The sequence below is a fragment of the Photinus pyralis genome, unplaced genomic scaffold (genome assembly GCF_008802855.1).
Source record: "Photinus pyralis isolate 1611_PpyrPB1 unplaced genomic scaffold, Ppyr1.3 Ppyr1.4_LG5, whole genome shotgun sequence".
Taxonomy (NCBI): Eukaryota; Metazoa; Arthropoda; class Insecta; order Coleoptera; family Lampyridae; genus Photinus; species Photinus pyralis.
The window spans coordinates 39,894,068-39,909,570 of NW_022170596.1; the positions used below are offsets into that span (position 1 = coordinate 39,894,068).

The 15,503-nt window shown below is 34.9% G+C and overlaps 2 protein-coding genes across 2 annotated transcripts; one reads left to right on the forward strand and one right to left on the reverse strand.

Moving 5' to 3' along the window:
- Positions 1-264: 264 nt before the first annotated feature.
- Positions 265-3,126, forward strand: LOC116170739 (zinc finger protein 761). Its single transcript, XM_031487245.1, has 3 exons — positions 265-414; positions 1,890-2,899; positions 2,946-3,126. The coding sequence occupies exons 1-3, from the start codon at positions 265-267 to the stop codon at positions 3,103-3,105; spliced, it is 1,320 nt and encodes a 439-aa protein (XP_031343105.1). The 3' UTR covers positions 3,106-3,126.
- Positions 3,127-3,485: 359 nt separating this feature from the next.
- On the reverse strand, positions 3,486-13,023 carry LOC116171645. The gene is made up of 3 exons (XM_031488606.1): positions 12,903-13,023; positions 3,982-4,759; positions 3,486-3,763 (listed from the first exon to the last, which is right to left on the reverse strand). Exons 1-3 carry the CDS (start codon positions 12,912-12,914, stop codon positions 3,582-3,584), a joined length of 972 nt encoding a protein of 323 aa, XP_031344466.1. The 5' UTR covers positions 12,915-13,023; the 3' UTR covers positions 3,486-3,581.
- Positions 13,024-15,503: the final 2,480 nt, after the last annotated feature.

Consider the following 15,503-nt stretch of genomic DNA (forward strand, 5'->3'; position numbering starts at 1 on the left):
CGCTTCATTGAGAACTAAGATAGGTAAGCGCCCTGTATGATCTGGACCGCGAGTGAAATCGCAGTATGGGGTGAATATCAATGACCACCCCCCAATGATTGGGTGGTGGGTGGTGGTTAAAGTGGTTAGAGACCAGGACATCGTCCTAGTTGATATTTAACAACCTGCAAATTAAATTCTAACTTTACATGTAGTAACCTTTGAACGTCACTTTCAAAGATGATGTTTTCCGTTATTCATTTCGGTAATGTTAGTAAATGTGGGATGACAAACGCGGCCACAGTTTCCGATTTAAATGGTTCATCCAAACTGTTAGTACCTGGCAGAGCTACGGCTGCTACTAATATTCCTCAAGGTGCGACGTCGGCACCGATACAACCCCAATTTCTTATTGGAAATCCCGACGTAGTTCAGGTAAGCCGATGCACGAGTGTTTTATATTGCGCAAAATTACTTTAAAGCTAGCCTTTGAGCGTGTAGTAATGTAATGACCTAATGATTAATTACTTTTAATGTTTGAATAGGACACTCTCACACTTACTCAAAATAAGTTACCTGTCAACTAAATAATAAAATTTTGTATAAATCACACAATTCCAATCAGTCATTGGAAAATGGGTTTGTTGGATCCCAACATTGTGGAATTTAAACAAATTAAAACGCCTCGTCTACACGGAGAAATTCTTTACGTACACTTTCCGTATGTATAGGTAATACCATTGAATAATAAATTATTCAATGGTAATACTAAACGAACCACATCAAAGCATTAGAAATTTTAGATCAGATAAGTATAGAGATTTTTCCACTCAATTGACTCAATATTTAGAAAATTTCGTAGGTACCTACTTATTTTGTTGTGATCTTTGAATTAAGCATCAACACACGCATCATACCTATACATGTATATTAAATGAAATTTTATATAACACAAAAACGAAAATATTTAAATACATTCAATAGAAATTGTCAATACGTGTGGAACGCTCCTTAAGCAAATCAAAAAATGAATTTTTTTATTTTATAATCTACCACCGGCCGGCGCACCGAAAAAAGGTTTAGGGGTAGAAAATGGTATAAATATAAATATAAATATAAATATAAATATAAATATAAATATAAATATAAATATAAATATAAATATAAATATAAATATAAATATAAATATAAATATAAATATAAATGGTAGAAAAATGAACCCCTGAAAGAACATCACTCTGTAGATTTGCACTACCATTGTCATAACCAATTTGAGCTAAATATTTCAAAAACTGCAGGAGATATAAAGGCAAACAAAAAAACGTGAAATTATAATGCTCTGTAGATGGGTACCGAAGCGTTTATGTTTATACGAAATTGTAGTCATAAAATAAGCCAGAGAATTAGCCATTTTCGTAATTCGTACAAACATCATATTTAGGACCACCCTTTTTACGTGTATAATAGTAGAGCCAAAGAGTAACTAGATTCTTTGGTAGAGCTAAAATCTGTTGCTGAATATACACTCGAATACACTCCCTAATGAGTTAAAGCTCTTGAGGTTACCAACGTATGTCCTCTAGTGCTTTACATTTTCCCTGAATAGAATCCGATACCTAGTTAAAATGTGCAATTTTCAATAAAAAGCATTAGTTTTTGAAGTTATCCCAAACCCCTATCGGTTGCTTCGCCTTATTCATGATTTAAAAAAATTCGAAATGCCCAGTGACACTGTCCTGACAATTACTTGGATCGTTTAGTTTAGATTAAACAGTGCTGCCGCTACACCCAGACGCGGATTTATTAAAATAGCGCAATTTATTTATGGGGCAGTTTTCATATTACGGTTTCTTTTAACAAAATCTATTCCTGACAGCTTATAAATATAGGTGCTAATTTTTGTATTGCAGATAATGGTTGGAATAAATGGTAGCAAAATGTTGGATTTAAATGATTCTTCTGAACACGTATGGTCCAAAGACGTTCACTGGGTTAGAGCAATACGGATATCAGAAGATTGTCACAGCTATAACGTTCAATTGAGACTGAAACGTTCGACCAAGGGAGAAAACCCAAGTTTGACGTTACAAGCTGTACGGTCAATAGCAATCGGAGAAGAGTTATTGCTATGGTTCTCTGAAGAAATCCTGACCCTATTACAGATGGTTTTCCTTACACCGGCGAACATACAAGGGCAGAAAAGGTACATCTGTACACGATGTTCCGCTCTGTACGAGTCCCCAAATCCCCTTAAACTACATTTAGCTTTAGGTTGTGAGAGGCAGTCAATTTGCGATTTATGGAAGAAATTGGCGAATTTAGTTACTCAAAGTGACTCGATAAACCCACCACCAAAATCTTTCAGTGCGTTCTCATTCAAACTGACCACAAATCCTAAACAGAAGAGTGCAATGGATCTATCCAGAACAGTTTCCCCTACCGATATAAAACGACCCACTAGTCATCCATCGAAATTAAGCGATTGCACCAATTCACTATCGACAGAAGACGACAAGATATTATATCGACCATATTCAGAGCCACCCACCACTCATACATCAGCATTTAAACCATTTCACAAGATGACCTTTAACGATAGCTTAAACACACCGTATTCGATTTGGCCAAATTTCACATTCAATCCATCATATCATTCGCCCGACGCCATTTTAATCAACAACGCTCAGAGTGACGAATCACAAATGGAAACACTAGTCAGTAGCTTAGGCAAGTCGAAAGAGGGACACATATGTTTGTACTGCGGCAAATGTTATTCAAGAAAGTACGGCCTTAAAATTCACATTAGAACGCATACGGGGTACAAACCGTTGAAATGCAAATTTTGCATGCGGCCTTTTGGAGATCCCAGTAATTTAAACAAGCACGTTCGACTTCACGCGGAGGGAGATACACCGTACAAGTAAGTGGAACATCGCTATCTTCCTTTTCTAATTATTGGGTTACAGGTGCGATTTGTGTGGAAAAATCCTTGTAAGAAGAAGAGATCTCGAAAGGCATTTAAAATCGCGACATATGAGCGAAATTCATCCTGGAAGAGGAATTCCTGAAGAACGTCTTATAAGCGAGTCTGAAACAGATGTTGAAGATGTAAATGTTGATAGATGAGTTTTACTTAAATATTTTAAATTAGGGTACAAATTATTTATTTTAATAATATAGATTTTATTATCTGTCGTCGTCTTTCCTTATTGAGCTGCAACCCAGGTATGTATTCTAGAAGTCCAAGTCTCGTTCTCCTAAAGGAGGGCCACAGTTCACGTCGTCAAATGTTTTGGTACTAAATAACGGATATGATAAAGGCACATCGCATTGGCTTTTCACCTAAATATTCATGTATTTAACTGGGTCAAGGCTTTAGATGATACTACAGAGCAGAATTAAAGGAGCTGGTATACTACCTAGTATTTCAAAGGCGACCAGCACTAGACCAGGCCTAATTATGCTTCTTACCCTCACAAACGAGCTGACAAATAATTACGTTGCACCTAGGTATAAGGTTTTAATATGGCAATATTTACATGATAAAAATTAAAATATAACCCCCTTAGTATTCAATCTAAATATATACAGAGTACATTTTCTTAAACAGATTGAACAACAATCGGACGTCCGTAATTCCTAAAACGATTTTTGGCTGCCTCTTCTCTCAAAGTCGTCAGGATGGGCGACTCCTTCGAGTTCACGAACTGTTGCGTGCTCACTATCGGTTGCGTCGATTGAACAATTCCGGCAGGTACCACACCAACTGGTGGGTTACGATTCACTGAAAACACGAATACAAAAATGGTAATCACCCTAATGAGGACATTTTTAAGTAGGTACTTGTAAAATTCTTGAATCGATCAATTAATTATTTATGAAATTACGTTACCTTGAGATTTTTCTTAAACTAAACTTGTTTTTAAAGTGTATATCCCTAGTCACGTCAAGAATTTCGCGTGTAACCTTCCCCCAAGCCGTAATACAAAAAACGGCACTCACCCAATTCTTCATCTTCCTCATCAACTTGGAACGTCGGCTCCGCTTCCGCGGTTGGAAACTCTATAATGGTAATATTTTTTGGAGGTTGGTCAGGCTGATGATCTTCGACAATTACTGCCTGATTATCCGCATTAACGATCACATCCTTGTCGTTATTTACATAATCGATTGTGAATGGCTTCGTAGGGATTGCGTATACGACGTTAACATTAACTGGTGTTTCTGGAGAGACGTAGGTGTCTTGAGAGAGCGGAGCGAAGACTGCACCGACGTGAATAGGAATTTTGAATCCTTTATGTTCAATTTTAATATCTGTGGGAAAAATGATGCTCGTTTGTAAGCTGTATATAGTTAAAGGTTGATCTAAAACAATTTTTACTGCTGGTGTGCACTCGATTAAAGCATCCTGTTCATTTTTTATAGTCATCGTTGGGCGTTCCCTCGATACTTGGATAATTAATGCGTTTGAAAGAAAGTTAATAGTTTCTTGTGCCACTGCAACCATTGGTACAACTGTAAACGTCTTGTTGATTGAGTATGGCATCTCGGCGAGCACATTGATGTTTGGATAATCGCTGATGGGTGGTACAGCCAAAGGTATTTGTTGGTTGGGGTAGTAATAGTTGGAGAATATGGGCACGAAATTAGGGTAAGGGTTCAACTGGCTTCCATAGGGATTGTAATTGCCATAGAAAGGGTTGCCACCATATCGCACTTGGTAACTGTTTGGACTGTACAAGTGACCCACCACAAGTGTCCACGTTGTCAGGGTGATGATCTACAACAAGAAACTGGACTACACATAGCTCATTCATAAGTCACAATTATTCACGCAAAAAACTTATTTCCGCATAATTAATTTTTTTTTGCTTTATTTACGGAAGTAAGGTGTGACCACACTTATTGCATATTCTATTAATGACCGTCGTTTCGGGTTCACCTTTTGGGTTATGAAAATTTATTGGACTGCACTTATTATCATGGACTAAATTTTCAAATTGATGATATATAATTATACCTGGCATTTACAGTTGCACGTCATCAAAAATTTATGATTAGAGCGACAATACATAAATCAACACCAGTAGGTAGGTAATAATTAAGGCGATTAGACTTGCAAATTTTTTTCATCCAAGACTTGTGAAATGGGAAATTATACTCGTATTCCAATATTAATATAAATAAGTAATCAACTAATTTTTATTTTGGGCAAGGACGTCGTCAATCCAGACGTGGTTCCGGAATGATATTCAAGGCTGTGCTGCTGTTACAGCTATGCAATTAACTCCAAAAAACTGGCAATATTAATGCGTGACTCAATTAATCCGTCATTACTGTGATTCGTTTTTACATTATAATAATAATCTGCATATTAAAAGGGAGGCATTCGCGTTTGTCTTTCAGTCTAGTGGTCTGCAGATTTACATTGCTTTTTTACATGTCTGATGATGTCAATATATAGGATCTTTTGTGTAAATTTTCGATGTTAATTTGAATAAACTTTTTACAGCTATATACTTACATATTTCTAGTGTGTCAAGGATACCAATTTGGTGGTAAGGCTTTTAGTGAGCTGTTGCAAATAACTAATAACCTCATAAAACTGTACCATCCGAATTAATTTACATAAATATCTTTTATTTATTGTGTTTTAAACAATAATAAAATATGGGCGCGGCATAGATGAAATAAAATTTTTAGAGTATGGAGAGGTTTTTTGTGGCGTACCTAAGAGTGTACCTTTGCCCATAAAATACAACTGCAAAAGTTTTCGATTTAGGTTTCCCTAATTTTGAAAACGAATTTATTTTAGTGATCTTTTATTTCAGTACACTTTGTCGACAACGATTCGTCAACAACTGGTATTTAATTTATGTTGTCTGTTTTATTTCCACTTATTTCATTTATTTCATTTATTTCATTTATTTCATTTATTTCATTTATTTCATTTATTTCATTTATTTCATTTATTTCATTTATTTCATTTATTTCATTTATTTGATTTATTTCATTTATTTCATTTATTTCATTTCATTTCATTTATTTCATTTATTTCATTTATTTCATTTATTTCATTTATTTCATTTATTTCATTTATTTCATTTATTTCATTTATTTCATTTATTTCATTTATTTCATTTATTTCATTTATTTCATTTATTTCATTTATTTCATTTATTTCATTTATTTCATTTATTTCATTTAACTCATTTATTTCATTTATTTCATTTATTTCATTTATTTCATTTATTTCATTTTTTTCATTTATTCCATTTTACATATATAAGGTCATCTCTAATTTTGCTGATATTCCGAGCGCCTCACATTTGCCTTTTTGGTTTTAAACCTTTAACTCGTTCGTATACGTTTATATACCACATTACGAGGCTTCACATTTCAAAAACCTTGATCATATTATACAAAAAAAGCAATCCTTACACCCTTAAAAGTTATTTTAAGAGATGAAGGGCTATCGCAGACCTGAATTAAGATAATTATCAAAACTTGCGTACTCCAATAGAATCAATTTCGTAGTCCGCACTAATATCCTGGTTATGACTTTGCCTTTTTTGCCAAATATTTGGAAAAAACGCAGTTCAGTGACTGTAAACTGTATACAACCTTGTGCAAAATGCTGATAACGTTACCCTTTGGTTCACGTCGGTTTAATACATTTTCGATGCTCTAACAAAACATGGCAAGGGACTGCACAGACGATGATCCGCAGAAGCTGTAGCACTCTGCACTAGCGCCCTGCCGGCTCCTAGCAACTTAGCGTACTATACATGTATTTCAGTCATGCCGAAGTTATGCCGAAAATTATATTCAAGGAGGTCGATTTAGTTGTACGGGTGGCCACCTAGAAATTGAAGTTTTATTTTATTGCGCAACCCAACTGAGAGAAATGGGCATTTTTATTTTGAATATTAACTACCTCAACTATTGGAAAAAAGTGGTTAGTAATGTATCGAGGTGTATAAAGACATTAAAACACATATAGGTACATTTCTTTTGGAATCGAGATACTCAACCTTTTGTATTTTTGAGTTTTTTATTCTCTGCCAAATCTATATGAGAGACTTTCTATGGTAGGGGAGGTTAGCTGCAAACAGCCTTTCTGTATCAATAAGTACTTAAAAATTACTTTTGATACCAGCGGGAAGTCTACGGTACGTGTACAGATTTCCAATTCGATTGAGCTGGTCGCTGCAATCCATGTTTTCATACATTTTAAAATAATCAATTCAATTTTTGCACCTTAACGTTACAGACCCCTAAACACAGCACAGAATTGTTAAATATTTAGCGCACCGCACACACATTTAGATGTAATTAGGAGGATTTTTAAACATATTAGTGTCGATAATCCAATCAATAATAGGTAAATTTCCAAATATTTGTAGGAAGGTATGGAAGAAGTACGTACCTACCTAATAGACAGAGCATTGAACCAGAGGTAAGTGCCATCATTATGTAATTATTTTGTGACACTTTAATAATCTTTCAAACTACGTGCATACGTGATGTTCTGTGTTCTATTTTTAAAGTGGAAAATTACTTATTCATTTTTGTCGATTAATATTACTTATAATATTATAATAATCAATTGTTTGTTTTTTATGTATTCATTGTTACATTCTCAGGTAAATGCAATTAAAAATCAATGTACTGTTTTCTGAATAAACTTTTTTTATTGACATAACTTAATCAAAGCTGAATAATTATTTGGTTCAATTTATCACCTAGAATTTAAAATTCAACCTTTAATCTTCCGGCCTACTTTTTAAATACCATCTTGTTTACCTTAACCTTTGGAAATTTTGAGTCATTGTCTGCAATGGTGTTTTTTTTGCATTCTACCGCAAAGACTTTTTGGGCTTGCCATCCTAACCCGTTAAACGTTTTCGCAATTTACCGGCGTGACCTTTAAAAACGCATGCATAATTTCGCATTTCTTCGAAGAAGGTGAAATTTCTCTTCGCACAAAAAGGCGGTAGACCAGAGACGGATCTTTGTACGTGCTTATTGCGTAAAACGGATTAGTACATGGTTATTGACAAATGCAAATGATGTTATTGTACAAAGAACTTTGCGGAATAGCAAATTAATGTGTTCGCTAAACACAACAGATATAAGAATGATGTAGTAACTCATATGAGAAAAGAACCTATTTGCCATTCACACCTACATTTCCACATGTAAAGGTTCATTGCCATAAAGTCAAAGTCAATGCCAATAATTACCATACAGTTTTATTGCAATAACTTATTTATAGGAAATATAATCCGTTTGGCATTTAATGCCCACGTATTTGATATTCACGTAAGGTTTGTGTACCTAACGTTACATACAAAATGGATTACCATCAGTTCAACAAACAGAGATCACCGGTACTAAATCTACTTTTTGCAGAAAGTAGTACCTATCGATTACTGCTAAATCGTGGGTTTCACACCTCCAGCACAAAAAATAGAAGCTTGCACCTTTTGAATATAAGATTCAAACGGTGCAGCTTTTATTATGGAATAGGTAACTACTTGATTACTGCTATAAATTGGTATCTCACAGTTAATATATGTATGTACCTACTCATTTTTGGAAGTGGGTAGGTTTATAGTTTAATTTCAGATGAGACATTTTGCTGGTAGATTTCCGATGAAATTATATCAATCTCTATAACGGTTCTCGAAAAAAACCAATGCCTTTTTAAAAATTCCACATATTTCCAAAAATTGAACAATTACTATTGGACGTAGTATCTGCAAGATCTCACCGAAGCTATGCGAAAACGGATCTCGTTTTCATGACTTAGAGCCAAAACCTCAGCTTAGATTAAAACTGATGGATCAAAATTGTACGGTTTTCATTAAAAAAACCACTGCATTTTATTTCTTCTCTAACTATGAAATAATTGTTATAGATTTTTGGGTTTAAATAAATCCTCCTCTAAAAGAAATCCAAAGAAACCCGAGTTTTGAAGTTTTTCACTACTTTTAGTTGAATTCACCCGGACATTAAAAGTTATCTCCGAAAATTCATCTCCAGGATATTCGCAGTGAAACGTTCATTCTCAATAAATTTGGTTTCCCAGTATTCGATCGCTCAATATATAGCTACCTAAGGAATATCACTCCTTCCCTATTTTTTCTCTAATTAGAGTTAACCATAATTTGACCCTTTTGCGCATGGTGGGGGGCACATAAGCCGTAAATGATGTAGCTTCTTATCAGCACCCAATTGGGTAGGCAAGGCTCAGATTATACCCCTGAGTTTTATTTTATTTATTTAATTACCTAACTTTGTGACTAATTATGCGAGTTTGGGGCTTAAAACACAAAAATAATCATCCAGTGCCCGGCGAGGACACCGGTGATTTTTCTAACCTGGCTCCTATTCAGTTTTATAATAATATAATAGTGTATATTTACGCCTAGGACAATTTACAATATAATGTACTTACTATAATAATAAATGATCGTACCTAACAACTGCGTGTACGTAAGTAGATTACACGAAATAATTAAATTTAAACATTGATGATAACACGTAACATTCAGTTAAAATTATTGTACTGTTGCGCATTTGAAAATCGGGAGAGATAGGTATACTAAATAAACCGATTTTATCATTAAATTTGTTCAATGACTCCAACAATCGATTTCGAGGACTGTTACGAATGTAAAGAGTTCGATTAGGTCTCATGTAAAGAAGCCTCGAAGATCGAACGAATCTTTGAGGAACATTAAAGTAAATGTCAGACAAGATAGTAAGACAGTTTATGTGGCCGTTTAATAACTTAAAGCCGAATTGCAGGGTTTTAGAAGCTTAGGAGACAAACTATTTTTCCAAATAACGAATGGTCGAAATTCTACATCTGAGAACCACTGTCGTAAATTATTTCCAGTTCAGTATACTTTAGCACAAAGTTTGGTATTTCCTTTTGGCATGTATTGAGGGAGTTTTTTACATACTTGAAATTTCTTCCATACATTTCAAATATCTCTAATCGACTGGAATTTCCTTAGATCTCTTGGTTCTGTTTAATCGGATGTCTTCAGAAGTTCCGGATCTCTTTGAATAATCCCAGATTTTTTTTGAATTCCCTCCTTTCGACACGATCCATGACACCACCAAAAAAAACATTTTCGCGGACAAATAGAACTCTATTAGGCAGGTATATTGTTAGTTTACGCCAATTTGGTTTAACACACAGTTAGAGTAAAATTAAAGAAAAGAGTTCCCTTGACATGGGTGAGCAAACTTTGATATTGGGTGCTAATTTTTCCAAATAACTGTAACTTAAATAACTCCTTGTGATGCCTTGAAGTGAATGAGCTCGTAAAAATGCACAATGAAAATTTAAAATAGTATTTAGATTAGTACATAATAAGTATAACCAGATAGTATAGTATGTAAATTACCAAATGCTTAAATATGAAGACGTGGTTATGTAAATTATATCGAAGGTTGTAATTTACTATTTTACTACGCCTAATGGAACACCTGTAGAAGAATGCAAACGTTTTTTCATGCAGGCACTTATGCCGAATAATTTTGTTGACTATAGGCAGGTTCATCATTGTTCAACTTGAAAATTAAAATCAAATCAATTAGGTTTAAGTTGTCCTATATTGTATCAAATGAGTGATAGTACTAATCGACATTTAGTTACCGGCAGTCATTTTGAGATGCGGCCCCTATTACTCAAAGTCCTATACACTCGCACCACGACGACATGACAAAAGGCCAAGTTAATTCAACTAGTTTTTGTATTATCCACCCAAAAATCAGAGGATATGTAAAATTGCCATATTCATTAGGTGACACAGCAAGGAACATTTCTACACGATCTGGATCTGGTGAATCAATAAGACGTCCCCCTTTGTACGTGAAATTTACCTATAATATACAGGGTGATTCCTATAGTACCTGCCACCGTTTGGGAGCGTATAGGGGGTGCCTAGGGGAGTATTTTGATATAGGACACTTGGGGTCGGAAATCTAAAATAAGGGCGCCAGAACCAAATTTATCTTTTGGAATTTCACGCCTGTATGTAGGCAACCCAACCGACCGACGTTTCGCGCGGAGCGATGCAGAGCGAGTTAGCGCGAGGAAGCGACATGGGAGGGAAGGAGGGAAAACGACAGTCAAAAGCAATAACGTTTACAAGTGTTCAACGTGGCCACCGTTGGTTCTCAATGCACTTCCTACATCTAGCCAACTATTATTATACTATTGCCATAGTGTTTATTCACTTGATACGCGTCGTTGCAGACATGGATTTCGTGGGTTTAAACAAAATTCTGATCAAGTGTCAGCCACACATCGCCGCCTGAGATCGCTCCGTGTGCACCGCCGGCCGGTTGGGTTGCCTACCTACAGGCGCCAAATTCCAGAAGGTAAATTTGGCTCTGGCACCCTTATTTTAGATTTCCGACCCCAAGTGTCCTATATCAAAATACTCCCCTACGCGCCACCTACACGCTCCCAAACGGTGGCAGGTACTATAGGAATCACCCTGTATACTTAATATGGGTTTTACCATTGTTTAAATACTTTATACTCACTGCATTCTTTTTATAAAACGAAGGTTTTGTTGAGGACCGCGATATACTCCAAAGATTTTCGACCCTGAACTAAGATAAATAACAATTTAGTTCCAAATAATATTTTTTTGTCGACCGGCATTAAATGTCAAGAATGTATAGGTACCTATTTTAGAAATATAATCATTGTACATTTACAGAATTTTTTTGGATTGCCTGGGCCTGATAGACTGGTTTTAGCAACCTTTCTCAAGATGAATTTTGTTGTGAAAGAAGTGGATGGTAATTTTCTTTAATTTAATTTTTATTTTTACCAGTCCGATACTAAAATCGTATTAGCTAATATGGAATCATTTAAGACAGACAGTCGGACCTGATGGATAGTACTGGCACATTCATGTAATTACATAATGGTAGTACTTAACTAAAGTACCGGGAGTTGCGTTTTGCATGCTGGTAGTATTAATGCAGTAGAAAAAAATTGTTGATTGTAAGACTTAACAACCCAATGCTTACATTTAACAATAATTCCATTAAATCCCAAGTTAATTATAAGTTGTCACAATGCATCAACTTCAGTTCAAGGTTCAAGGCAAGTTAGACGTGGTCAATTTGTAAAAACTGGAATTTTGGCATCAGTTCTGCATGAATATCAAATTCGCGTTGGTTTCTGTTTAATAAAATACGAACACCAATCGTTTTCAAACGAGGTGTAAAAGCAATTATAGGACCTCACGGTTGTATAGGTAAATTTAGAATAAGTTCGCTAAAACTAGAGCATCAGTACTTATGTGAATAATTATATATTTCTTCTTTCGTACAAATATAGATTGATTAAGAGGCAGCAAATTATGTAGCATTTTTTTCAGTTATTTGAGGACGCATTGAAAAAGTCCCAATAAGGTTAATATAGCAATTATATTGTTTGGTCGACGCTTGTGGAAGCGCGTGACATACATGTCGAAAACGACGTGACCAACGTCTTTAATATGACAAATGCCATTAAGGCTGTTGTAAAAAAATAGTAAAAAAAATAAAATTCTTATTAATAATTATGTCTAATGTATGTATAGCTCATTAATTCTTGAAGGTAAAGAAGTTGCTGGTAATGATTTTGAATTCAAAGCGTCCTTTTTACAAGGCAGATAATTTCTTGCAGGACATACGTGAATTAAGGTTAACAACCTGACATGTATTTGTTATCAATAATAATTAATTTCTCAAAACGTTCACCCCGATCAAATACTTAGGGATAACATTTAAATCAGTTCGCGGAAAAAATACCCAAAAAAGGAGTTAGGCATTCAAAAGTGATCGAAAAACCGGATTACTCGCATTTAATGGGAAATTTTCTTACAAAATTTAATACTTACAATTAATTTCATTATGCACGTAAACAAATAAGTAGCGGACGGTCCAACACTCAAAATAAAGGTTGGTAGACTGACTGGTCATTTTCAATTGTCAGGTCTTATATCGTAACTTAACTCCACACCCCAACAAGTATTCCCCACTCGTGAAAAAAAATTTTAAATGTAAACAAAATTTGAATGTATTTATTACGGCAGTTCAGAATGATTTAGAGCATTTCATAATTGACTTATTACTTCTTCACAATGGTCTTCAACTTAAAGGACAGAAATTCGCAAATTCCTCCATGCGTTGTGTGAAATATTGACATGGCGTAATAAAAGTTCATATAATCCTGTTTTTGGGCGTCTTACCTTTTAACGCAAGGTACCACGAGTTATAGCCTCACGTACCTCCCATTTAATATGATGATTAATAGCATCGCTTTTTATACATTTCCAATTTAAGCACTAAATGCCCCATTCATTTAGAATGAAAAAAATAGACGCTTAATGGATAGCAAACATTTACATATTTCGGAACCTTTTATATCTATGATTTACTAAGATTAAATGGCAAACGATCTTATTTTCTTCCCGGACGTTATAACTTAAATTGAGATTTCATGAAATCGTTCCTACGTGTGTCACATGTATCTGCATAACTCATGCAAACCGTATAGGGTGCTGGGTGGCCCTGTCAAAAACAGAAAGAACGGTAGACCAAAAAAGAAATTTAGATCTCTGAAAACAAAATGTACCTACGAACAAAAATGAAACGTCGCAAAGAAAAATCAGGAAAATTGCTTGCCGTAGGTAGGTACCTACATATCACACTATCCCACTCCGGTTTTGCTTGGCATGTCTGCGATTAACAAACTTTTAGAAACAGTCGTAAAAAATACAAAACCGCACAACGATATTTTAAAAATTCAAGGGGTAGTAAGTTTGAATAGCGAAAATGGATAACTGTAAATCAAAACTGATAACACTAAAAAATATAAACAACAATCCTTTTGAGATTTACGAAAAATGGCTTTGAAAAAAAACTGAATGTGAAAGATATTGACGAAATCGATGTTTATACCACGCATCACAAAATTGCTATTTGCTACCTGATTAATTAATTGTGTTCAATCGAATAATTACCTGTGTTTTTAGTGCATATTTTAAGAATTAAAAAAAATGTGATATTGTTTGCGTTTTGTCCGTCCGACCGTTCGTCCGGACCCACGTACTTCTGCCGTTTTGAACTACTTCTAGGGGAATGGTCCTAGAGTCCTGGAATTATTATAAAAGTGAGTACTTTTTTCCCGGATATAATCGCATATACACATAAGTAAAGATATAGGTATTCAATTTTTGTGACACTACATTCACTGCTTCTATACTAACTCAGGTAAAGTCAGAGAAAATTCAGAATCAAGCATTTTTAACTTTATATCATTCAAAATAACTACTAAACAATCATTAAATTCGAAATGTTTAAATCAAATAGCAATAATGAATTGACAGATATTTGAGTAAAGGTTTCCTTAGCAACGCAGTTCATATTGCCGCGAGAAACACCCTACCTGCAGTTTAAAACTTCAAATTTCTATAAATCGATACGACTTCAATATATCGTTTTCCCCGAGACAATTTCATTAATTACGAGGGTAGATTTTTATGTAATCTACCTAGATATGAAAGAAAAGGAATTTAAGACAAAACAAAATTAATTTTTCTACATATGAACCTTCAAGGCCTATGCACTTATTCCACCGTTTCCATAATAAACAGATACCTTAAAAAAAATTCTTTCGGTAGCTCTTCCACTAACAGCAACTTTCAGGTCTTTTCAGAAGCAAATCTTTTGCCTCGTAATGTTTTTTCAAATTGGGGAAGAGATAGTGGTCGCAAGGTGCTAAATCCGGACTGTAGGGTGGATGCCTTAACTCCTGGAACCCACATTCATCGATAACTTGTCGAATTTTTTGAGCCTTGAGCAGTTGTCGTGCAGCAGTATGGTCTTATCGGCAAAATTCTGAGCGAGTTCCATCGGATGGCAGCTTTAAGGTTTTAATAGTCTCTTTAAAAACATCACCGGTAATCGTAGTGCTTTTCTGCATGTATTCAATCAGCAGAATTCCCTCACAATCCCAGAAAACCGTTGCCATCAATTTTCTTGCTGAACATTGAGTTTTCGCCTTTTTTGGTGGAGGAGACTCACTGCATCGACTCTTATTTTGTTGAAGGGTCACAGTGAGACACTTGGGGTCACCGCCGGTGATAATTTTTTGGGCCTTGACCCTCCTTAGCGAAAACTTTTATAACGCTTCTGTGTTCAAATTTTCGATCACCCATTTTTCAACATTCAAACCGCCACCAAAATTACAAAACTCTTTCAATTTGTACGCCACGTGCTCAGAATACTTATAAATGTTGAGGCTGTTTGTCAGTTAAAAATCATTGCCATTCCTCGGGGTTTTCATGGCTAGGTAGATTACATAAAAATCTCCCCTCGTACTTACAATTTCGTCAAATTCTTATCACTTCCGAATTGTTAACACTAATTTCAGATTCCACATTTTCATGTTAAACCAAAAACCATTTTTGAAAATCACATTTATTTTCTTACTCTGT